A 26,278-nucleotide genomic window follows, 5' to 3' on the forward strand; every position below is an offset into this window, starting at 1 on the left:
GCCCACTTTCGCAAGTCGACAGTAGCCGCTGCTAGCTTAAAATCTCTCCAGCAACGCCTGCATGTGCCACAACACCGGCTTTTGTGCGACGTCCCCACACGCTGGAACTCAACGTTTCAGATGTTGAATAGAGTGGTTGAGCAGCAGAGACCTTTGATGGAATACCAGCTACAAAACCCTAGGGTGCCACAAAGTCAGCTGCCTCAGTTTCACATCCATGAGTGGCCATGGATGAGAGACCTTTGTGACATCCTACGGGTCTTTGAGGAGTCCACAAGGAGGGTGAGCTCTGAGGATGCGATGGTGAGCCTTACAATCCCGCTCTTGTGTGTTCTGAGAGAATCCCTGATTGACATCAGGGATAACTCAGATCACACAGAGGAGTTAGGGATAGCATCCGATCCGTCACAGCTGGAGAGTAGGTCCACACATCTGTCCGCTTCACTGCGTTTAATGGAGGAGGAGGAGGAGGAGGAGGAGGAAGAAGAGTTGTCCGATGATGTGATGGTGATACAGGAGGCTTCCGGGCAACTTCGAATCGTCCCATTGTTGCAGCGCGGATGGGTAGACATGGAGGATGAGGAGGAAATGGAGATTGAACTTTCCGGTGGGGCCAGAGGAGTCATGCCAACTAACACTGTGGCAGACATGGCTGAGTTCATGTTGGGGTGCTTTACAACCGACAAGCGTATTGTCAAAATCATGGAGGACAACCAGTACTGGATCTTTGCTATCCTTGACCCCCGGTATAAAAACAACATCTCGTCTTTTATTCCGGTAGAGGGGAGGGCCAATCGCATCAATGCTTGCCACAGGCAATTGGTGCAGAATATGATGGAGATGTTTCCAGCATGTGACGTTGGCGGCAGGGAGGGCAGTTCCTCCAGTAGGCAACCAAGTTCTCACCGGTCCACACAAACGAGGGGCACACTGTCTAAGGTCTGGGACACCTTGATGGCACCCCCTCGCCAAAGTGCCGCCACGGAGGGTCCTAGTGTCACCAGGCGTGAGAAGTATAGGCGCATGTTGCGGGAATACCTTTCCGACCACAGCCCTGTCCTCTCCGACCCCTCTGCGCCCTACACGTATTGGGTGTCGAAGTTGGACCTGTGGCTTGAACTTGCCCTATATGCCTTGGAGGTGCTGTCCTGTCCTGCCGCCAGCGTCCTATCTGAGAGGGTGTTCAGTGCAGCCGGTGGCATCATCACTGACAAGCGCACCCGTCTGTCAGCTGAGAGTGCCGACCGGCTCACTTTGATAAAAATGAACCACCACTGGGTAGAGCCGTCATTTTTGTGCCCACCTGTGTAAAGCACCCCAACATGAAACTCCATGTCTGTACTCAACCTCTCCAATTCCTCCGCATCCTCATACTCATCCACCATAAGCGTTGCACAATTCTGCTAATACTAGGCTCCCTCCACCCTGATTTCCCCCAACTCTGCTGGTTAGAGGCTCCCTCCACCATGAATTTGCCCAAACTGGGCTGTTTAGAGGCTCCCTCCACCATGAATTGGTCCAAACTGGGTTTTTTAGAGGCTCCCTCCACCATGAATTTGCCCAAACTGGGCTGTTTAGAGGCTCCCTCCACCATGAATTGGTCCAAACTGGGCTGGTTAGAGGCTCCCTCCACCATGAATTTCCCAAAACTTGGCTGTTTAGAGGCTCCCTCCACCATGAATTTGCCCAAACTGGGCTGTTTAGAGGCTCCCTCCACCATTAATTGGTCCAAACTGGGCTGGTTAGAGGCTCCCTCCACCATGAATTTGCCCAAACTGGGGTGGTTAGAGGCTCCCTCCACCATTAATTGGTCCAAACTGGGCTGGTTAGAGGCTCCCTCCACCATGAATTTCCCAAAACTTGGCTGTTTAGAGGCTCCCTCCACCATTAATTGGTCCAAACTGGGCTGGTTAGAGGCTCCCTCCACCATGAATTTGCCCAAACTGGGCTGTTTAGAGGCTCCCTCCACCATTAATTGGTCCAAACTGGGCTGGTTAGAGGCTCCCTCCACCATGAATTTGCCCAAACTGGGCTGTTTAGAGGCTCCCTCCACCATGAATTGGTCCAAACTGGGGTGGTTAGAGGCTCCCTCCACCATGAATTGGTCCAAACTGGGGTGGTTAGAGGCTCCCTCCACCATTAATTGGTCCAAACTGGGCTGGTTAGAGGCTCCCTCCACCATGAATTTGCCCAAACTGGGCTGTTTAGAGGCTCCCTCCACCATTAATTGGTCCAAACTGGGCTGGTTAGAGGCTCCCTCCACCATGAATTTGCCCAAACTGGGCTGTTTAGAGGCTCCCTCCACCATGAATTGGTCCAAACTGGGGTGGTTAGAGGCTCCCTCCACCATGAATTGGTCCAAACTGGGGTGGTTAGAGGCTCCCTCCACCATTAATTGGTCCAAACTGGGCTGGTTAGAGGCTCCCTCCACCATTAATTGGTCCAAACTGGGCTGGTTAGAGGCTCCCTCCACCATGAATTTGCCCAAACTGGGGTGGTTAGAGGCTCCCTCCACCATTAATTGGTCCAAACTGGGCTGGTTAGAGGCTCCCTCCACAATTAATTGGTCCAAACTGGGCTAATTAGAGGCTCCCTCCACCATGAATTGGTCCAAACTGGGTTTTTTAGAGGCTCCCTCCACCATGAATTTGCCCAAACTGGGCTGTTTAGAGGCTCCCTCCACCATGAATTGGTCCAAACTGGGCTGGTTAGAGGCTCCCTCCACCATGAATTGGTCCAAACTGGGGTGGTTAGAGGCTCCCTCCACCATTAATTGGTCCAAACTGGGCTGGTTAGAGGCTCCCTCCACCATTAATTGGTCCAAACTGGGCTGGTTAGAGGCTCCCTCCACCATGAATTTGCCCAAACTGGGGTGGTTAGAGGCTCCCTCCACCATTAATTGGTCCAAACTGGGCTGGTTAGAGGCTCCCTCCACAATTAATTGGTCCAAACTGGGCTAATTAGAGGCTCCCTCCACCATGAATTGGTCCAAACTGGGTTTTTTAGAGGCTCCCTCCACCATTAATTGGTCCAAACTGGGCTGGTTAGAGGCTCCCTCCACAATTAATTGGTCCAAACTGGGCTAATTAGAGGCTCCCTCCACCATGAATTGGTCCAAACTGGGTTTTTTAGAGGCTCCCTCCACCATGAATTTGCCCAAACTGGGCTGTTTAGAGGCTCCCTCCACCATTAATTGGTCCAAACTTGGCTGTTTAGAGGCTCCCTCCACCATGAATTTGCCCAAACTGGGCTGTTTAGAGGCTCCCTCCACCATTAATTGGTCCAAACTGGGCTGGTTAGAGGCTCCCTCCACCATGAATTTGCCCAAACTGGGGTGGTTAGAGGCTCCCTCCACCATTAATTGGTCCAAACTGGGCTGGTTAGAGGCTCCCTCCACCATTAATTGGTCCAAACTGGGCTGGTTAGAGGCTCCCTCCACCATGAATTTGCCCAAACTGGGCTGTTTAGAGGCTCCCTCCACCATGAATTGGTCCAAACTGGGCTGGTTAGAGGCTCCCTCCACCATGAATTTCCCAAAACTTGGCTGTTTAGAGGCTCCCTCCACCATTAATTGGTCCAAACTGGGCTGGTTAGAGGCTCCCTCCACCATGAATTGGTCCAAACTGGGGTTTTTAGAGGCTCCCTCCACCATGAATTGGTCCAAACTGGGGTTTTTAGAGTCTCCCTCCACCATGAATTGGTCCAAACTGGGGTTTTTAGAGTCTCCCTCCACCATGAATTGGTCCAAACTGGGGTTTTTAGAGGCTCCCTCCACCATGAATTTGCCCAAACTCTGCTGGTTAGAGGCTCAATCCACCCTGATTTTCAAAACAAATGTTGGTGCCAACCTCAACTTACTACAAGGGCCAAATTCACTGCTGGTGACAAGCTCTCCTCACTGCAAGTGCCAAATACACATGTTTCAAGGTGTTTTCCTACTGTCAGAGAGGTGGTATTGAGTGTGTAAAGTGTGTAGTTGTTAGGCTGTGATGTTGGGGTAATAGAGGGTCTTTGGTGTGTTAGATGCCCCCAGACATGCTTCCCCTGCTGTCCCAGTGTCATTCCAGAGGTGTTGGCATCATTTCCTGGGGTGTCATAGTGGACTTGGTGACCCTCCAGACACGGATTTGGGTTTCCCCCTTAACGAGTATCTGTTCCCCATAGACTATAATGGGGTTCGAAACCCGTTCGAACACACGAACATTGAGCGGCTGTTCGAATCGAATTTCGAACCTCGAACATTTTAGTGTTCGCTCATCTCTATATATGATACATGGATACAGTGTGAGACGGCTAAATACTATCACTGGAAAGGACCTCACCGGTATGAAACCTTGTAAGTATATGAAACATAGAAAAGGTCCTTACGGAGTATTGTAAATAGCCAGTCCAGTGTGAGATGGCTAAATACTATCACTAGGACCTCACCAGTATGTAGCGGAGCCATCTGTGTGTGACGTGTATGTAGCAGAGCTGTCTTTGTGTGACGTGTATGTAGCAGAGCTGTCTGTGTGTGACATGTATGTAGTAGAGCTGTCTGTGTGTGACGTGTATGTAGCGGAGATGTCTGTCTGTGACGTGTATGTAACAGAGCTGTCTGCGTGTGATGTGTAGGTAGTAGAGCTGTATATGAGAGAATGAGTTTATACTTCATATAGTAATAAGGCGAGAAGCCATCAGGTCTCGGAGTCTTACTATTTTTGAGGGTGTCAATCATGTTCTAGTTCCTCTCATTGGTGTCAGTGGTTTTGAGATTCAGATTCCTGGACAACCTTTATAAAGACTATTCTTCTTGCCTTATTACTCTATGAAGTATAAATTCATTCTCTCACATATAGCTCTACTACATACACGTCACGAGCAGACAGCTCTGCTACATACACGTCACACACAGACAGCTCTGCTACATAAACGTCACGAGCAGACAGCTCTGCTACATACACGTCACACACAGACAGCTCCACTGTATACACGTCACACACAGACAGCTCTGCTACATAAACGTCACGCACAGACAGCTCTGCTACATACACGTCACACACACAGACAGCTCTGCTACATACACTTCACACACAGACAGCTCTGCTACATTCATATATCTAGTAAAGAGCTGTAACGTCTGGTCATATGACTCCTTGACTCTTCCCATACATGTGGCTGATCACATGACTATTCTACTTCCACCTTCTTTTATTCGATTCTCCCTGCTGTTCTGTTGTAATCCTACTTATTTACTTACTCAGTAATTACTGTTCATTATGCTTTTCTATAGTGAACTACACCGAAATGGCACCCAGGCATGTGCAGTACCACTCTGAACGGAGCGGAACTGCGCATGCTCGGGAATTCAAATGCAGCAGCACGATATGGCAGGAAGAACATCCAGGGAGGACTAGGATCAAACGAAGCACAAGCAATGGAGGGGCGTGAATAAAGGTATGATGTGGGGGGTGCTCGGTGGGCTCATTTTCATAATGTAATCAACCAGGATTACAACGGAACGGTGGGGAGATTCGAAAAAAAGAAGGTAGTAGAATCGCCTTTATAAAGGCTGTCCAGGAATGTCTTTATCTGAAAACCACTGACACCAATGATAGAATCCCTTTAAGGTGTCAGCTTGAGTGGTCGTTATTAAAGGAATATGTAAAGGGGGCAGGAAGGAAGTAATAGCTGCTGATTGGGTGTTAGTGTGAGCCGAGGACAGTGTTCGATAAAAAAGATAAAAGGTTAAAGTGTTTGTATATGGAGTTAGGACTAGCGGTGATTCTACTACCTGACTCCTGAATCTAATATAACAAGTTTAGATGTTGACGGGCCCACATTTTGGATTCCAGCATTGTGTCAGACTTGTTGGTGTATTTATAGAACTTGACCTGTGTCCATTGACCGTCTTTTTCCATTCTGTGAGTAAGAGCGGTATGAAGTTACAATTTAGCGTCTTTGATGCATGTGATCACATAGCGGGAGTGGTATCGCTACTCAGATGATTCCAATTAAAGAAGCCTAAACTCTAGATCTGCTTGTACTTTGGTTCATTCATGTTCATAAACATCTGCCAGGAACACAACTCCAAGCTCTGCGCAACTGGGAGGGCAGGAGAGCAAACCTGGATTATCCCACATTGGGGTTTCAGTAGGAACTCCAGTGTAAGCAGCCTGTTGCCGGACCTGCGTTGCCAATGTATGAGTTGGTAGCAGTCCACCTCTATACAGGAGAGGGTGTTCCAACACCGGCCATAAATTTGGTATATGTAGGCGATAGGCTAAATGAGCCTCCAGACCAGGTAGAGGATCTGCCAATAACCAGGAATTGTCCAGCTAGATAGTATAGAAATATGTCAGGCAGAGCCATCCCATCCAAACATTTAGATTTGGGAATTGTTCATGGTGATTGGAGATATGGATTCCCAAGTATTTACAGATATCTACAACTTTAAGGCCACAGACATACTCTCCAATACTCACCGGTGGCTGTTTGGAAAGTGGTAACTGTTACTTCACACTTTCACCACTTTAGAAGGCCGGGTATTGATGACACCCGGCTCATCCTGGCATCCCTGATGGTTTTCTGTACTGAGGTAATGATTGAGGGATTAGGGCGATCCTTTTCACCAACTAACACCGAAACCTACCTTAGCTTTAAACTCTGTCGATCAGACAGTGGCCATTACCAAGGCTGATTCTCTACGTTCGGGGATGGCAACCTTGAATTCGCTTGAAAAATGTAGACCTCATTGTAGTCAAATTAAAAACTCTGTCACACAACCCTCTTTGATAATTTTATTTTAAAAAAAACAAAAACTAAATAAAACAAAAACAATTGATGTAGTCCAAGGAATTTGTTGTAATCCAAGCTATCCAGCATAACTCAAAAGACAAAAAACAGCAGTATGAAAATTTTTAAAAATTATACTCACCTGAGGTAGTGCAGGGACTCCTATAGCTACAAGAGTCCCTGCACTAGATACGTGACCAGGGTTCTTCCCAGTCATTGAAAGTAAGCCACACAATCAATGTGACTGTGAGTAACCTGATCACAGTTAAGGGTGGAGCTGTCTTGCTATTCATGAATTACAGCAGCACCGCCCAATAATTAAATTGTGATGGGCCACAATTAGAGCCAAAATTTCTATCACTACAATTAGGTTTTCCTGCTCTGCTTAGATAGTGGGCAAACACAGCACATGTCACAATGCCTGTCTCGTCTGCATATACTGTACTGTAGGCCTGTTCCCTCCCCAGTATCTGCCTCATTCTCACCAGTGGATTCTGATTTTCATGTGCACTTTTTACCAAAGGATGTGAACTGAGGCCGACATCTGTTGTCACTGTCCGCTGTTAGAGAGATCCCACTTACGAACAGAGCAGTGCTGAGATATCCACAGCACTTTCTTATCTGCTTGTTGGAGGAGATGGCTTGTTCACCTTTGTATTGATATCAAGATAGATGAGGAAAAGAAAAAACAAACAGCAGGGGGCGCTATGCAAAGGTATTTTATTCATTATGTTAAAGGGATTCTACCACTAAAACACAGTTTTTCTGCTTTAGACGTCGGAATAGCCTTTAGAAAGGCTATTCGTCTCTTACCTTTAGACGTGGTCTCCGCCGCGCCATTCTTTAGAAATACCATTTTTTTTTTACCGGTATGCTAATGAATTCTCCACAGCAATGAGGGCGGGCCCCAGTGCTCAAATGGCGATGGGGGCATCCCCACTGCTGCCCAAGACCCCGTCTCCAGCGACGCCTTCTTCTGCACCTGCATCCTCCCCTTCTGTGTCGTCTTCCTTCTTCGTCAGTTCTGACGCCTGCGCAGTCTTGCCTTGCGGCCTCGAAAATATGCCTGCTGGCCGCAGTCGGCTTTACCAGTGTCTCGCTGGCAGAGCCGACTGCGCAGGCATCAGAGCTGACGAAGAAGGAATACGACAGAGAAGGGGAGGAGGCAGGTGAAGAAGAAGGCGTAGCTGGAGACAGGGTCTCGGGCAGCAGTGGGGACAACCCCATCGCCGTTTGAGCGTTGGGCCCGCTCTCATTGCTGTGGAGAACTCATTAGCATACCGGTAAAAAACGGTATTTCTAAGGAACGGCGCGGCAGAGACCACATCTAAAGGTAAGAGACGAAAAGCCTTTCTAAAGGCTATTCCGACGTCTAGAGCAGAAAAAACAGCATTTTAGTGGTAGAATCCCTTTAAACAATTTACAAATTGCAGATCATCTCAGGTTTTGATGCGGGATTCTTTTGAAATACAATATTTTTCGTGGGACAACCTATTTAAGCTATAATTGTAGATAAAAAAATTTTACCATCTAGTTAGAAGAATGTCTTGCCTGCCCAAGTTCTTTGATGTTCAGATTTAGCACATATAGATGAAAACGGCTTCTCTCCTGTGTGAACTTTTAGATGCTTTATAACATCTGCTATGATAATATGAAAGGATATGACTTCTATTCAGCATGAATTCTCAGATGTGAAATTAGGGAGAACTTTTTTATAAAGCATTTCCCACATTCTAAACATGAAAATGGCTTCTCCCCTGTGTGAATTTTTAGATGATCGATGAGACTTGATTTCCGAGTAAAACATTTCCCACATTCTGAACATGAATATGGTTTCTCTCCTTTGTGAGTTTTTTGATGTTTCGCAAGAGTTGCTTTATATATAAAACATTTCCCACATTCTGAACATGAAAATGGCCTCTCTCCGGAGTGAGATCGCTGATGTTTAATTAGGTAGGACTTTGTTATAAAACATTTTTCACATTCTGGGCATGGATATGGCTTCTCTCCTGTGTGAATGCGCTGATGTTTAATTAGGTAGGACATTGCTAGAAAACATTTATCACATTCCGGGCATGAATATGGCTTCTCCCCTGTGTGAGTTTTTTGATGATCAAGAAGACTTGATTTCCGAGTAAAACATTTCCCACATTCTGAACATGAATATGGCTTCTCTCCTGTGTGAGTTTTTTGATGTTTAACAAGACTTGATTTCCGAGAAAAACATTTTGCACATCTTGAGCATGAATATGGTTTCTCTCCTGTGTGAATTTTTTGATGATCAAGAAGACTTGGTTTCTGAGTAAAACATTTTCCACATTCTGAACATGAAAATGGCTTCTCGCCTGTATGAGTTTTTCGATGCTCAACAAGATGTGCTTTCCGAGTAAAACACTTCCCACATTCTATGCATGAATATGGCTTCTCCCCTGTGTGAGTTTTTTGATGATCAACAAGAGTTGCTTTATTTATGAAACATTTCCCACAGTCTAAACATGAAAATGGCCTTTCTCCTGTGTGAGTTGCCTGATGTTTAATTAGGAGGGACTGTTTTATAAAAGATTTTCCACATTCTGAACATGAATATGGCTTCTCTCCTGTGTGAATTCTTTGATGATCAACAAGACCTGATTTCCGAATAAAAGATTTTCCACATTCTGAACATACATATGGTTTCTCCCCTGTGTGGATTTTTAGATGTTTAACAAGAGTTCCTTTGTTTATAAAACATTTCCCACATTCTGAACATGAATATGGCCTCTCTCCTGTGTGAATTTTTATGTGGTCAACAAGACTTATTTTATAAGTAAATTTTTCCCCACATTCTGAACATGAAAATGGCTTCTCTCCTGTGTGAATTTTTCGATGTTCAACAAGATGTGATTTCAAAGTAAAACATTTTTCACATTCTGAGCATGAATATGGCTTCTCTCCTGTGTGAATTCTCTTATGTTTAACAAGATTTGATTTAGAGGAACAACATTTCCCACATTCTGAACAGGAAAAGCTTTTCTCTCCTGTGTGCAATCTTTGATGTGTGGCAAGATTTGATTTAGATGTACAACATTTACCACACTCTGAACATGAAAATGTCTTCTCTCCTGTGTGAAATTTTTGATGCCTAATAAGATTTGATTTATCCGTAAAACATTTATCACATTCCGCACATGTAAATGGTTTGGCTCCTGTATGAACTCTCTCATGTCTAATAAGATGCGACTTATCTGCAAAACATTTTCCACATCCTGAACATGGAAATGTATTCTCTCCTGTGTGAATTCTCTGATGTTTAATAAGACTTGGTTTCTGAGCAAAACATTTTCCACATTCGGAACATGAATATGGCTTCTCCCCTGTGTGAGTTCTCTGATGTACATCGCTTGTATTTTGCTTAGCAGTTTGTGATGAATCAGAAGACAGGACCTGTCTAATAGGATCAGATAATAGATGAATCTTCTGAAGATCTGAAGGTATATCTGGGGTAATGAGATGTTCTTCATATGGATCTTGTTTGATACCATAATCCTCTACTTTATAATCTGTAGATATCAGATGTCCCTCTGAACTCCTGGTACAGTCATCTGCCAAGAAGAAAACAGATTTTACTGTCATTAGCTAACATTAAAAGTATTGTATAACATTTTATATATAAATTTTTCTTACACATTTTAAAGGGATGTAGCAAAATTCAATTATCAAATGAAGATTGCTGTGACTAAACAGAAGACTTCAGAGCACGGACCCTCAACCAAAGGGCCTTTCTCCGAGCACTTGAAAATCGAATACCGATAATCTCCTGGAACCATAGAGATCAAAGTGGACCGAGTTTGTATTTTCTTTGTTCGCTGACAGCTACATGGACTTTACTACAAGGGCAGTATGGTCATGTATGAGGAAGCCATGGCTCATGTGTAAGGTCGGATTAGAAGATAGTTTCTATTTTTAGATGACTCTAGGAGTCTTGATATAGTTCTAATGCAAACTAATGGTTTCTTAATCCCAAAATATGACAAATACTATTCCTTCATGACAGCAGAAGATGAAGAAACTGACAGGAAGAAATTATCCATATTCCAGCTGTATTTCTACATCATATTATAAACTTACAGTTATCACCTATAACGTTATTTTCATCTGTTGTTCGGATTGCGGCTGAATGGAGGAAAATACAGCGGAAAAAAAATCTCACAGGACACAGAACTTATATATTCTACATAAATTTGTTACAGTGAATGAGGAGAATCTGTGACTCTTCTCTACTTTATATAGTGGTGACTCACCTGGGCGGCTCCCTGTAGGAATATCCTCCTCACACTCCTCATCACCACTCACATAGGGATCTTCCTTTATTGTTATGGCCATAACATTGTTCAGATCTTTACCCTGAAGCTGTGAAATAAATATTGTAAGTCAGCGAAAAGAGAAAGAGACACAAGGACTTCACAGCCCGTCTACACATCATAGGGAAAATCTCCATCTACCTGATCATCCTGTGGAAGAAGAGGACTGGGACATCTTTCCGGTGTTGTCCTCTTACTGGATCTACCTGTAGGAAACACAGACAGGGACTGAATTCATTCTGTACATACAAATAATGGAAGTCCATGTGTATATAGTCCTGTCTATTACCTGGTGATGTGAGGGGCTGGTGGTCCTCCATCTTGACCTCATTGTACAGGTCCTTGTGTCCTTCTAAATACTCCCACTCCTCCATGGAAAAATAGACAGCGACATCCTGACACCTTATAGGAACCTGACAACACAATGATACAGTCATCACTCCGACCCCTCCAGTTACTGTATAATGTCCCAGCATTCCCAGCAGTGTCACCTCTCCAGTCAGCAGCTCCAGCATCTTGTTGGTGAGTTCTAAGATCTTCTGTCCATTGATCTCCTCCTGTATCAGGGGGTGAGGTGGGTGAGGTGGAGCCCCCAGGATTGGGCTCAGGGTTCCTCCATATCCTCCATATACAGGAGCCTGACAGCGCCCACTAGAGGGCTTCTTCACTACTGTGTACTCCTGGTTATGGGGAGACACATTAATAAATCTCACTACATACATGTCCAGAGTCCATCACCTCTCCAGTCATATCATCTGTTATTTCTATAGATAAGAATGATGTAATGATTAGAGATGAGCGAACAGTGTTCTATCGAACACATGTTCGATCGGATATCAGGGTGTTCGCCATGTTCGAATCGAATCGAACACCACGTGGTAAAGTGCGCCAAAATTCGATTCCCCTCCCACCTTCCCTGGCGCCTTTTTTGCACCAATAACAGCGCAGGGGAGGTGGGACAGGAACTACGACACTGGGGGCATTGAAAAAAATTGGAAAAAGTCATTGGCTGCCGAAATCAGGTGACCTCCATTTTAGACGAATAGTGGATTTCAAATCCGGGTCATATGAGAATGTGAACTTTGTGACTATGAGACAGGGATAGCTGTACAGGCAGGGATAGCTAGGGATAACCTTTATTTAGGGGGGAATGTTATTAAAAATAACTTTTTGGGGCTCTATCGGGTGTGTAATTGTGATTTTTGTGAGATAAACTTTTTCCCATAGGGATGCATTGGCCAGCGCTGATTGGCCGAATTCCGTACTCTGGCCAATCAGTGCTGGCCAATGCATTCTATTAGCTTGATGAAGCAGAGTGTGCACAAGGGTTCAAGCGCACCCTCGGCTCTGATGTAGCAGAGCCGAGGCTGCACAAGGGTTCAAGCGCACCCTCGGCTCTGATGTAGGAGAGCCGAGGGTGCACTTGAACCCTTGTGCACCCTCAGCTCTGCTACATCAGAGCCGAGGGTGCGCTTGAACCCTTGTGCACACTCTGCTTCATCAAGCTAATAGAATGCATTGGCCAGCGCTGATTGGCCAATGTATTCTATTAGCCTGATGAAGTAGAGCTGAATGTGTGTGCTAAGCACACACATTCAGCTCTACTTCATCGGGCTAATAGAATGCATTGGCCAGCGCTGATTGGCCAGAGTACGGAACTCGACCAATCAGCGCTGGCTCTGCTGGAGGAGGCGGAGTCTAAGATCGCTCCACACCAGTCTCCATTCAGGTCCGACCTTAGACTCCGCCTCCTCCGGCAGAGCCAGCGCTGATTGGCCGAATTCCGTACTCTGGCCAATCAGCACTGGCTAATGCATTGTATTGGCTTGATGAAGCAGTGCTGAATGTGTGTGCTTAGCACACACATTCAGCTCTACTTCATCGGGCTAATAGAATGCATTGGCCAGCGCTGATTGGCCGAATTCCGTACTCTGGCCAATCAGCACTGGCTAATGCATTGTATTGGCTTGATGAAGCAGTGCTGAATGTGTGTGCTTAGCACACACATTCAGCTCTACTTCATCGGGCTAATAGAATGCATTGGCCAATCAGCGCTGGCCAATGCATTCTATTAGCGTGAACTGAGTTTGCACAGGGGTTCTAGTGCACCCTCGGCTCTGCTACATCAGATTGCTACATCTGATGTAGCAGTGCCGAGTGTGCATCAGATGTGTAGTTGAGCAAAACTGACTCAGCACTGCTAAGTCTGCATTCGCATAGGAATGCATTGGCCAGCCTTCGGCCAATCAGCGCTGGCTCTGCCGGAGGAGGCGGAGTCTAAGGTCGGACCTGAATGGAGACTGGTGTGGAGCGATCTTAGACTCCGCCTCCTCCAGCAGAGCCAGCGCTGATTGGCCGAATTCCGTACTCTGGCCAATCAGCACTGGCTAATGCATTGTATTGGCTTGATGAAGCAGTGCTGAATGTGTGTGCTTAGCACACACATTCAGCTCTACTTCATCGGGCTAATAGAATGCATTGGCCAATCAGCGCTGGCCAATGCATTCTATTAGCGTGAACTGAGTTTGCACAGGGGTTCTAGTGCACCCTCGGCTCTGCTACATCAGATTGCTACATCTGATGTAGCAGTGCCGAGTGTGCATCAGATGTGTAGTTGAGCAAAACTGACTCAGCACTGCTAAGTCTGCATTCGCATAGGAATGCATTGGCCAGCCTTCGGCCAATCAGCGCTGGCTCTGCCGGAGGAGGCGGAGTCTAAGGTCGGACCTGAATGGAGACTGGTGTGGAGCTATCTTAGACTCCGCCTCCTCCAGCAGAGCCAGCGCTGATTGGTCGAGTTCCGTACTCTGGCCAATCAGCACTGGCCAATGCATTTCTATGGGGAAAAGTTAGCTTGCGAAAATCGCAAACTGACAGGGATTTCCATGAAATAAAGTGACTTTTATGCCCCCAGACATGCTTCCGCTGCTGTCCCAGTGTCATTCCAGGGTGTTGGTATCATTTCCTGGGGTGTCATAGTGGACTTGGTGACCCTCCAGACACGAATTTGGGTTTCCCCCTTAACGAGTTTATGTTCCCCATAGACTATAATGGGGTTCGAAACCCATTCGAACACTCGAACAGTGAGCGGCTGTTCGAATCGAATTTCGAACCTCGAACATTTTAGTGTTCGCTCATCTCTAGTAATGATGACATCATCAGAATCTCTCACCTCACCAGTAAGCTGGTAGATGATCTCTAGGGTGAGATTTAATAGACTTTCCGCCATCTTGTTCCTATGTCTTTCCATCCTTGATGGATCAATCAGGAATATTCTCTTATATAGAAGATACTGAGAGGATTCTATATTGTAGGAACCTGAATGCAGAGAAGATGAGACAATGTAAAAACCTCTCAAGATCCCATGTAATAAATAGGATTAGTAGGGAGTATAAGGGGAGCTTCTGGTTCAGGCTCTAGTATGTGAAGATACATGGCACATTCCTCCTCTCTGCACAGTATCAGACTCTTCTCCTCCACTAACCTGTAATGTAGAACGAGCGCCCTACACCAGGGAGACAAACCTAGGCTGGTACAGGACATGTATATGGAGCGGTGTCCACTGAGGAGTGGATCCATCCCTCCATACGCAAGAAGGAGACTGACATTTAACAAGATGCCACCGACTTCCTCTGAAGCCTCTTTCACAGGAAGTGATGGAGATAAATTTGGTGCATATTAAGGTAGTCTGTGGGTCATAAAATAAGATTTATGCCATGCTAGGCTAGGTCCACACCAAAGCTCTTTGCCTGTTTGGGGCTTACGTCCATGCAAGCAGAACTTTTCTCTTCACAGTTTTCTGCATTTCTCAAGCAGTAACCAGGTGGAAACCTGGCGGACCCAATTATAGTCTATGGGATCCATGGGTTTTCACCGGTAACCGCTTTTTTAAGCGGACTAGGTTTCCTTTTCCCCAAGCAGACCCCATAAACGGAAACTCAGATGCAGGTGTTAGCCTTGCATAAGGGTTGGTGTAGATTTCTCATATGATTTATTCCAAATCCTGATGTAAATCATTGTTATCTGTATAGCCTTGAGGAAAGAAAGAGGCGGCATGATTAACACCTTCAAATATGTTATATAAAAAAAAAAAAAAAATTCAGAAATGAAGTGTTTTTCTCCACTTCTGGACTGCCCATGACTATCTACTTCCATGTGGCCCACCTTTAGCCCTGTAAGGGATGGGCCAGTATGGTCTTGCAGTGTTAAGCAACTGCAGAAAATCATAGCCAGCACTCAATGAGTTAAGCCCCTCCAAAGGTCTATTATTGGGGGGGTGAACAATGTGTAAAAATTGAAAATACAAACCAATCCAAACAGGGCCTTTATTAAGGCTGCTGTACAATATGGCCGTCTTTACACAACACAGCATTTACACAACAAACCCGTTACCAGCCACAGGCACTGATGTCTGTCCCAATCGGATTTACTTACTCCTGGCCACCTTTGTCATACTGTGGGTCACAGGATACAGTCCTATGAAAAAGTTTGGGCACCCCTATTAATCTTAATCATTTTTTTGTTCTAAATATTTTGGTGTTTGCAACAGCCATTTCAGTTTGATATATCTAATAACTGATGGACACAGTAATATTTCAGGATTGAAATGAGGTTTATTGTACTAACAGAAAATGTGCAATATGCATTAAACCAAAATTTGACCGGTGCAAAAGTATGGGCACCCTTATCATTTTATTGATTTGAATTCCCCTAACTACTTTTTACTGACTTACTGAAGCACAAAATTGGTTTTGTAACCTCAGTGAGCTTTGAACTTCATAGCCAGATGTATCCAATCATAAGAAAAGGTATTTAAGGTGGCCAATTGCAAGTTGATCTCCTATTTGAATCTCCTCTGAAGAGTGGCATCATGGGCTACTCAAAACAACTCTCAAATGATCTGAAAACAAAGATTGTTCAACATAGTTGTTCAGGGGAAGGATACAAAAAGTTGTCTCAGAGATTTAACCTGTCAGTTTCCACTGTGAGGAACATAGTAAGGAAATGGAAGACCACAGGGACAGTTCTTGTTAAGCCCAGAAGTGGCAGGCCAAGAAAAATATCAGAAAGGCAGAGAAGAAGAATGGTGAGAACAGTCAAGGACAATCCACAGACCACCTCCAAAGAGCTGCAGCATCATCTTGCTGCAGATGGTGTCACTGTGCATCGGTCAACTATACAGCGCACTTTGCACAAATAGAAGCTGTATGGGAGAGTGATGAGAAAGAAGCCGTTTCTGCACGTACGCCACAAATAGAGTTGCCTGAGGTATGAAAAAGCACATTTGGACAAGGCAGCTTCATTTTGTAAACAAAAATTGAGTTGTTTGGTTATAAAAAAAGGCGTTATGCATGGCGTCCAAAAAGAAACAGCATTCCAAGAAAAACACATGCTACCCACTGTAAAATTTGGTGGAGGTTCCATCATGCTTTGGGGCTGTGGCCAATGCCGGCATCGGGAATCTTGTTAAAGTTGAGAGTCGCATGGATTCCACTCAGTATCAGCAGATTCTTGAGAATAATGTTCAAGAATCAGTGACGAAGTTGAAGTTACGCCGGGGATGGATATTTCAGCAAGACAATGATCCAAAACACCGCTCCAAATCCTCAGGCATTCATGCAGAGGAACAATTACAATGTTCTGGAATGGCCATCCCAGTCCCCAGACCTGAATATCATTGAACATCTGTGGGATGATTTGAAGCGGGCTGTCCATGCTCGGCGACCATCTAACTTAACTGAACTTGAATTGTTTGTCCAAAATACCTTTATCCAGGATCCAGGAACTGATTAAAAGCTACAGGAAGCGACTAGAGGCTGTTATCTTTGCAAAAGGAGGATCTACTAAATATTAATGTCACTTTTCTGTTGAGGTGCCCATACTTTTGCATCGGTCAAATTTTGGTTTAATGCATATTGCACATTTTCTGTTAGTACAATAAACCTCATTTCAATCCTGAAATATTACTGTGTCCATCAGTTATTAGATATATCAAACTGAAATGGCTGTTATAAACACCAAAATATTTAGAACTAAAAATGATTAAGATTAATAGGGGTGCCCAAACTTTTTCATAGGACTGTATCTAGAATACATAGTGTATGATACTGTCAGGACTCCGAGTACTATATATCTATAATACATAGTGTATGACACTGTCAGGACTCCAAGGACTATATATCTATAATACATAGTGTATGACACTGTCAGGGCTCCTAGGACTATATATCTATAATACATAGTGTATGATACTGTCAGGACTCCTAGGACTATATATCTATAATACATAGTGTATAACACTGTCAGGGATCCTAGGACTATATATATCTATAATACATAGTGTATGACACTGTCAAGGCTCCTAGTACTATATATCTATAATACATAGTGTATGATACTGTCAGGACTCCTAGGAACCTATGTATGAAGCATAGTGAAAAATACTCTTAGAGCACCTAAGAACCTAGGATAATTTGTTTTCATTGTGCCTTCCCACTTGTAATGACCATTATTCAGATATTGTCCCCCCCTAAATTCTTGATTGGCTGAAGTCATCTCACGTGATCTCTCTATACAATCAGCCGAGCATGTATACCTTCTAAATAGGGAGATGGGAGAAATCCGCCACAAGACAGCTGTTACCGGGTAGAAATGTATTACGATGTATGTTGTTACCTATAGCGGTATCACATTTATGTTCAGGTATTATTTGTACTTAGTTGAATGGGGAATATACAGTTGCAAAGTCTAACAGGACACAAAAATCTACATGAAATTGATGCAGGTAGTGAGTTAGTGGTGACTCCTCACCTGGGCGGTTCCCTGTAGGAATGTCCTCCTCACACTCCTCATCACTCACATAGGGATCTTCCTTTATCACTATTGCTTGAATATCGTTCAGATCTTTACCCTGATAGATAATCTGTGAAATAAACATTGTAAAGTCAGCAGAAAGGAGGAGAAGTCACAGAGAATGTTCTAGATAAGCAGAAAAGATTAACAGGCGTGATGTCCAAAAGTGACCTGACAGTAGGAGTTATCTGAGACAAGGAGCCACCGGTCTCTTAAAAGCTGGACATACAGTTAGGTCCTGAACTATTTGGCCAGTGACACAATCTTCATGATTCGGGCTTGGCCACCACAAACTCTTGAGATACGATAGAAGTGAAGACTTTCAGGTTTAATACAAGGGGTTGTTCAGGAATTACAACTATAAATCCTCCTCATTTCAGTAAAAGTACTTGGACAAATTAACATTCCCATAAATAAAATGTTCGCTTGTAATACTTTATGGAGAATCCGTTGTCGGCAATAACAGTCTGATGTCTGGACCATGGACATCACCAGACACCGGGCCTCCTCCTATATGAGGCTGTACCAGGCCTTTACTGCAGTGTCTTCAGTTGTGGCTTGTTTGTGGGTTTTTCTGCCTTAAGTTTTGTCTTTAGCAAGTGAAAGGCTTGATCAGGGTGAGATCTCGTAATACGACTCGGCTATTGCAGAATATTCCACTTTTTTGACTGAACAACTCCAGAGTTGCTTTCGCAGTATGTTTTAGATCATTGTCCATTTGTACTGTGAAGGGCCATTCAGTCAACCTTGATTAATTTGGTTAAATCTGAGTACACTTCGGTATTCTTCCGGCTACTTCTGTCACATGCCTGTCCATGTCATCACACGGCCTCCACCATGAGTTATAAAGGATATGTTGTGCTCTGGATCACGAGCCGTTCCAAGCCTTCTCCATTATTTCTCTTCCCATCATCCCATCATTGTGGTAAACATTGATCTTTGTTTTATCTGTCCAAGACTACTGTTCCAGAGGGGGCCAGCTTCTTTAGATGTTTTTGGCAAAGTCTAATCTGGTCTATTTTTGAGGCTGATGAATGGTTTACACCTTGTGGTGATCTCTCATGAAGTCTTTATGGTAGACTGATACACCTACTTCCTGGAGAGTGGTCTTCACTTGGGTGGATGTTGTGAAGAGGTTTTAATAGCCATGGAAGGGATTCTGCCATCCATCATCCACCACTGTTGTCTTCTGTGGACATCAAGGCCTTTTTGAGTTCCAGAGCTCACCCATACACTATCTTTTTTACCAGAATGTACCAAAGTGTTGATTTGGCCACTCCCAACATTTCCACTATTCCTCTGATATCTCATCCATTTAGGATGTGATACCCTCAAATTAAAGTTGAAAGTCTGCACTTTTATCCCAGATTGATTATATAACTAGATCTTCAATATATTTTGGTAAACAGCTAAAATCCCAAAAATTTGTGTCACTGTACAAATATTTCTAGACTGAACTCTAGATATTAGGTGACGGCTCAATGACAACCTCAAGAACCTCATACACATGTATACTCGTGATGGCTAGATGTGCCTGAGGTTGTGTCAGTGGAGGAGATCAGATTCTACCAGATACATCCGGGGTTGTTTGTCTCAGGGGAAATAAAGGACCAAATCAGTAGAAATCCAACCTGATGGTTCCTTATTCCAACCAGCAGTCTCCATAGCCAAAAGATTGTGAGAAGATCCAGACAACATATAATGTCTATGGTCAGCTTTATCCTCCATCTCCACCTCTCATTACACAAGTATAAACATCTAATACTGCTGGATAACCCAAGACTGACCACAAGGACTTCACAGCCCGTCTACACATCATAGGGAATATCTCCATCTACCTGATCATCCTGTGGAAGAAGAGGACTGGGACATCTCTCCGGTGTTGTCCTCTTACTGGATCTACCTGTAGGAAACACAGACAGGGACTGAATTCATTCTGTACATACAAATAATGGAAGTCCATGTGTATATAGTCATGTCTATTACCTGCTGATGTGAGGGGCTGCTGGTCCTCCATCATCACCTCCTTGTACAGATCCTTGTGTCCTTCTAAATACTCCCACTCCTCCATGGAGAAATAGACAGCGACATCCTGACACCTTATAGGAACCTGACAACATAATGATACAGTCATCACCCCGACCCCTCCAGTTACTGTATAATGTCCCAGCATTCCCAGCAGTGTCACCTCTCCAGTCAGCAGCTCCAGCATCTTGTTGGTGAGTTCTAGGATTTTCTGTCCATTGATCTCCTCCTGTATCAGGGAGTGAGGTCGAGGCCCCGGGATTGGGCTCAGGATTCCTCCATATCCTTCATACACAGGAGCCCTACAGTGCCCACTAGAGGTCTTCTTCACTACTGTATAATCCTGGTTATGGGGAGACATATTAATAAATATCACTACATACATGTCCAGAGTCCATCACCTCTCCAGTCATATCATCTGTTATTACTATAGATAAGAATGATGTCATGATGACATCATCAGAATCTCTCACCTCTCCAGTAAGCTGGTAGATGATCTCTAGGGTGAGATTTAATAGACTTTCCGCCATCTTGTTCTTGTCTCTTTCCATCCTTGATGGATCAATCAGGAATATTCTCTTATATAGAAGATACTGAGAGGATTCTTATTGTAGGGACCTGAATGGAGAGAAGATGAGACAGTGTAAAAACCTCCCAAGATCCCATGTAATTAATAGGATTAGTAGGGAGTATAAGGGGGGCTTCCGGTGCCGGCACTAGCATGTTTCATTCATAGCAAGCGATGGAGATGAATTTTGTGCATATTCAGACAGTTTTTGTACTGCAAAATAAGATATAACACTATGTAACAAATTTTTACTTTTGTTTTGTCTTTGTTTTAATAATGTTATTTTCTGATTATTTAGATCTGAAAAGAATATTAAACGCTAATTTCAACTCATAAACTTTGCTTTTGGTACCAGGACATCGATATTTTTAAATCATATATTTTAATTAACAAGTATATCCTATGTCTAGATGTTGGTGAAATATTCTAGACTGTTCTGAAAACTTCCAACGTCTACATCATTCTAGCCATGTCTAGACATCGGTAGAATATTCTAGACATCTGCCTGCTTACTATATAAGAATGTCTGCTGGACAGTAGTACTTATTGTAATTGCACTTATAATGCGATAGTGGATAGCGATATAGTGTGAGAACAAGTGCAGCAACTGAATAGGACTAAGAAATACAGTGTGTAGTTACATGCAGAAATGGCATCAAGAGGCTGTAAGCATTCTGCTGATCCGTTTTGTTATGTGGCAGATTCATCAAGATACGAGCCAAGAAACATTGAATGAGAACATCGGTTAGGATGTGAAGCCTATAAGGTATACATCGGAGTACAGGTTGGGGACCAGGACAAACCCCGGGCACCTCACTACAATTGTGAAAACTGCAAAAGAACACTTGAAGGATGGTTCCGAGGGGAAAGAAGAGCCATGAAGTTTGCTACTCCAAGAATTTGGCGAGAGCCTACCGACCACTCAACCAACTGCTACTTTTGCATGGTCGATCCTTCCAAACGTCGAAGTGGCAAGAATGCTCCTCCAGTGGCGTATCCTGATATCCCATCATCAATAGCTCCAGTACCACACTGTACTGAACTCCCCATATCTGCACCTCCTGAAAGAAATCAGCCATCAGGAGAAGAAAGTGGCATATCAGATTTTGAACAAGAAGATGTAACTGATCCAGACTATAGTGTCAGTAGGGGAGAAACAGAGAGATACTACCCCAATCAAAAGGATCTCAATGACTTGATACGGGATATGGGACTCACAAAGTCCAATGCTGAGCTCCTGACATCTAGACTGAAGCAGTGGAACCTTATGGACGAAACTGTTCAAGTTGGGGACCAGCGAAAATATGATGGGAGATTACATTTGGGGACTTGTTCGAACAAGTGACTTACAGTATAATAAAATCTAGAAAGCAAACACACTTTTGAGTTTAATATCTGTGAATGGACCCTAATACTGTGAGGGCTGCTCTGTATTTACTATTCATCCTATTACATCTCTTATCAGTGTCAGGTGTTGCTACCAAGCGACATGCCCTTCAATTTTAAGCGTCTGCAGTTCCCAATCCGTCTTGCATTTGGTATGACTTTAACGCACAGGCTAGAAATGCAGCGCTAAAGCATTGCGGGAACAACTGCGGTGTGAACGCATCGCTGTTCTTCCTGCAGCGCTTTGAACAGAAAGTTCACAGAGTTTTCCTCCGCGGACTTTCTGTTACAATTATATTTATGGGGAAGCCACTGCCGTTTCCGTAGATATAATTTACATGCTGCGATTTCCAAAGACGCAACTGTTTTGGAAACACAGCATGTCCGCGCTGCGATTTTTTTCCACAAAGTAGGGATGGGATTCACATGAATCCCATCCACTTTTCAAGTACTGTAACACACCTAGATTTTTCCCACGGCGTTTCTGCTTTGGGGAAATCGCAGCGTTTCCAGTCAGTAGGGCCTAAGGGTAAATTCACATGGGTTTTTTTGGTCAGGATTTTGAGGCCGTATCCGCCTCAAATTTCTGACCAAAAAGACGGCTCCCATTGAAATCTTTTGTTTTTGCCGCTTTATTCCAGCTCCTGGAAAAAGAAGCAAGATACTCATTCTTTCCGGCGGATTCGCCTCGCGGCATCTGCCTGTAGACGCTCCCTCCCAACTAGGGCCATTCATTTGGGCCTAGTCGGGAGCAGAGTGTGCGACTGGATACCGGTGCACTGCATCAGCATCCAGTCGCAGCTACCCGTATTTTGGACCGCCTCAGATTACGGTTCAAAAAACCCCATGTGAACTTACCCTAAACAAAGCACAAGGTCAATCACTTAAAGTAGCCGGCATTAATCTGGAGAGCCCATGTTTTTCACATGGACAGTTGCACATTGCTTGCTCTAGAGTGGGTAACCCCAAAAATCTTTTCATATGCAGGTATGGACCTGAAGGTAAAACCGGAAACATTGTTTAACAAAAAGCACCACAATAGACAGTTGTGTAACTGGAATCCAATTTTACTCTATTGTCTGTGAACTACTTACACTGGAGGGAGGGGGGGGGGGGGGGGGAAGGGCTGCACTATGTTGTTAATTGGGTGTAAATGTTTTATAGGTTTGTGTAAGGGGCATACATTTTAATTTTTTATAAAAAAAATAAATTGTTCAAGAAATAGCTGTTATATTTTATACTAAATAATATGTATTGAATATGTAAAAACAATAAAAATGTTGAAATAAAAAGTTATTTGCATCAATGTTATGACAAATTAGTAAAATCCCAAAATAATAAAAGTTTAAAGTGGAAAAGATTTACTGTAGCTCTGAGAATGTCAATTTCAGTGTGACACTAAAAATTTTACTTTAGCTATAACCAATAGAGATGAGCGAACACTATTAGAAACAGCCGTTTCCCATAGAAATGAATGGATGTAGCCGGTAAGCAGGGGTTAAGCCACCAGCCGCCAGCAAAGTCTGCGTGCCAGCTGCTTCCATTCATTTCTATGAGAGCATGCTATTCGGAACGGCTGTTCTGAATAGTGTTCGCTCATCTCTAATAACCAACAATTTAACATATTTTCCGCGAGCGAAGCCACTGGTATTCTTCTAGTATATATATATTTTATAGGGTGAAGGCCCCGACTACTATTTACCTCTATGGGAGGGATGGAAACAGCCCAGAACAACCGCCGCTGACTGTTTCCGGAACTGCCGACACCTCAGACAGCAAAAGACACAAATATTGTCATCTCAGCCATGGACGGAACAGCCCTTAAAGCAGCCGAGTCCTGAGACAACTAGAATCCTGTCAGGACTGTGAGCGACCACCGTATATATACCTCCTCCTGTACAGTAACCGTGGTGACAGGACCTGTGATGATGTCACATGTATGGGAGGAGTCAGGGAGTCACATGATCAGGTCCTGCTGTTATAGCTTCAGCCGATCAGGATAAAGGACCTGTGATGATGTCATAGTCATGTGATCAGATGTTAACAGTTCTATGTCCTGTATGTAGCAGAGCTGTCTGTGTGTGACGTGTATATAGAGGAGCTGTCTGTGTGTGACGTGTATGTAGCAGAGCCGTCTGTGTGTGACTTGTATGTAGAGGAGCTGTCTGTGTGTGACGTGCTATGTAAGTCTGTATTAAATATACTTGTAGCAGGCACAGATGTTTTTATTACAGGATGATTTGGGACACTAAACCCCTGGTCTGTAAGGAGCTGCGTGTGGTTCAGGGTACCCAATTGATCCTGACAAGTTTCCTTATAGGCTAAGGCGCCTTGGGTTCAAAATCCACAGCAAAATCTGCAACAAAAAAACTGCATTTCCGCAACACTGGGCCTCAGTCTAAATGGATTTTCAAAAACTTTTTAGTTGATGGATCCTTGGAGTTGATTCCTATGTGCTGTTTCTATGCCACAGCATACAGTAGTAAATTAGAGTAAATGAGGTTGGATGAAGACACAGATCTTTCGAGTCCTAACTATAACCTACAGTGCTGATCCAGAGGAAGGTAAAGATCCCCATCAGGCTGATGCCAATTGCCCCTCTTCAGGGGTATACATTTTTTCCCAACTGCAAACCCAGCAATCATTATAAGACGTGAGATCAAAATGTATGTACTAAAATCCTAAAACCTGTAATGTTTTTTATTTTAAGAATGTCATCCAGGACCTGTTTAAACTTGCACAATGAATCTACCATCATCCCATGCTGTGGTAGTCAGTTCCATAATCTCGCTGCTCTTGTCAGTATCACCAACCTTGGTGTAGAGGACGTCCCCTTGTCACTGTCATTGGCCTAGGTGTAGAGAACGTACCCTTTTCACTGTCACCGGTCTAGGTGTAGAGGACGTCCCCTTGTCACTGTTCTAGGCGTAGAGGACGTCCCCTTGTCACTGGTCTAGAGGACGTCCCCTTGTCACTGTCACCGGTCTAGGTGTAGAGGATGTCCACTTGTCATTGTCACCAGTTTAGGTGTAGAGGATGTCCCCTTGTTACTGTCATTGACCTAGGTGTAGAGGACATCCCCTTGTCACTGTCAGCAGTTTAGGTGTAGAGGATGTCCCCTTGTTACTGTCATTGACCTAGGTGTAGAGAACGTCCCCTTGTCACTGTCACCGGTCTAGGTGTAGAGGATGTCCACTTGTCATTGTCACCAGTTTAGGTGTAGAGGATGTCCCCTTGTTACTGTCATTGACCTAGGTGTAGAGGACATCCCCTTGTCACTGTCACCAGTTTAAGTGTAGAGGATGTCCCCTTGTCACTGTCATTGACCTAGGTGTAGAGGATGTCCACTTGTCATTGTCACCAGTTTAGGTGTAGAGGATGTCCACTTGTCACTGGACTAGGTGTAGAGGATGTCTCCTTGTCACTATCATTGGCTTAGGTGTAGAGGATGTCCAATAAATATGAATAAATAAGTAGATAAATGAACTGAGGCTCACCGTGAATTGTATGAGTCCCAGCGGGGTGCACGACCTTGTCTCCTCCGGACTTAAAGAGGCATGTTTCTAGCTGAAGAACTTGAAGAAATAAAGCTGGTCCGCACTACTCCGAGGCTCAATAAAATTTTATTGAGCCTCGGAGTAGTGCAGACCAGCTTTATTTATTCAGGTAGAGGATGTCCCCTTGTCATTGTCACTGTTCTAGGTGTAGAGGACGTCCCCTTGTCACTGTCACCGGTCTAGAGGACGTCCCCTTGTCTCTGTTCAAGGTGTAGAGCACGTCCCCTTGTCACTGTCACCGGTCTAGGTGTAGAGGATGACCACTTGTCACTGGCCTAGGTGTACAGAATGTTCCCTTTACACTGTCACCAGTCTAGGTGTAGAGGATGTCTCCAGACCTGGGGTCTCTCTTTCCCTTCCCCCCCTCCGGATTTCACAAGTACTGTATGTGTCTTTACTATGGCTTAGCTCCTCCTCCCCACTGTAATCACCTGTGAAATCGGGAGAGGAGGGCAGGTGTGTCCATTCCATGTACTATACAGTGTACGGAGCCAAAAGCTCGCCTTATACTGACCGTGCACTCTCACTGCAGTTCAGCATCTACTGAAGTCAATATGAGCTGATCTGCAGTGACTACACAGAGCTCCGGCTCCATACACTGTGTAACATACCTCCCAACCACATACTAGTTCACCATCCGCCCCATCTCTGCTCCCGGGGTCTTGGTGCACAATATGGTGACATCACTTACACTGTGCCCGAAGCTTCCAGAGACAGAAGAGAACAGAACGGAAACAAGGCAAGGGAAATATTAGGGGTTTTTTTGTGTTTGAGCA

General features: G+C 44.3%; 4 protein-coding genes across 4 annotated transcripts in view; all 4 read right to left on the reverse strand.

Moving 5' to 3' along the window:
• LOC142190458 (oocyte zinc finger protein XlCOF7.1-like) overlaps positions 1-14,692 on the reverse strand; it is a 383,441-nt gene extending 368,749 nt beyond the window's left edge. Inside the window, exon 1 of the mRNA XM_075262294.1 lies at positions 14,548-14,692. The gene's annotated coding sequence lies outside the window, so the exon portion shown is untranslated. The remainder of the gene's footprint in view (positions 1-14,547) is intronic.
• LOC142190474 (oocyte zinc finger protein XlCOF29-like) overlaps positions 1-23,903 on the reverse strand; it is a 339,394-nt gene extending 315,491 nt beyond the window's left edge. Inside the window, exon 1 of the mRNA XM_075262296.1 lies at positions 23,648-23,903. The gene's annotated coding sequence lies outside the window, so the exon portion shown is untranslated. The remainder of the gene's footprint in view (positions 1-23,647) is intronic.
• LOC142195595 (uncharacterized) overlaps positions 8,434-26,278 on the reverse strand; it is a 704,678-nt gene continuing 686,833 nt past the window's right edge. The window contains 1 exon segment of the mRNA XM_075265539.1: positions 8,434-10,138. Coding sequence (XP_075121640.1) covers positions 8,443-10,138 — 1,696 coding nt within the window. The 3' untranslated portion in view covers positions 8,434-8,442.
• Positions 19,737-20,591, reverse strand: LOC142190734 (gastrula zinc finger protein XlCGF66.1-like). The gene is made up of 4 exons (XM_075262312.1): positions 20,465-20,591; positions 20,155-20,334; positions 19,953-20,076; positions 19,737-19,869 (listed from the first exon to the last, which is right to left on the reverse strand). Exons 1-4 carry the CDS (start codon positions 20,540-20,542, stop codon positions 19,775-19,777), a joined length of 477 nt encoding a protein of 158 aa, XP_075118413.1. The 5' UTR covers positions 20,543-20,591; the 3' UTR covers positions 19,737-19,774.

The sequence above is a fragment of the Leptodactylus fuscus genome, chromosome 1 (assembly GCF_031893055.1).
Source record: "Leptodactylus fuscus isolate aLepFus1 chromosome 1, aLepFus1.hap2, whole genome shotgun sequence".
In the NCBI taxonomy this organism is placed as follows: Eukaryota; Metazoa; Chordata; class Amphibia; order Anura; family Leptodactylidae; genus Leptodactylus; species Leptodactylus fuscus.

What these genes read in the sequence shown, in the direction of transcription:
- LOC142190734 (XM_075262312.1), bottom strand. Translation starts at nt 20,542, where the DNA reads ATGGAAAGAGACAAGAACAAGATGGCGGAAAGTCTATTAAATCTCACC. An exon ending in TCTACCAGCTTACTGGAGAG is followed by an intron (nt 20,335 to 20,464) that starts GTGAGAGATTCT and finishes CCCCATAACCAG; the next exon opens with GATTATACAGTAGTGAAGAA. An exon ending in TGGAGCTGCTGACTGGAGAG is followed by an intron (nt 20,077 to 20,154) that starts GTGACACTGCTG and finishes TTATGTTGTCAG; the next exon opens with GTTCCTATAAGGTGTCAGGA.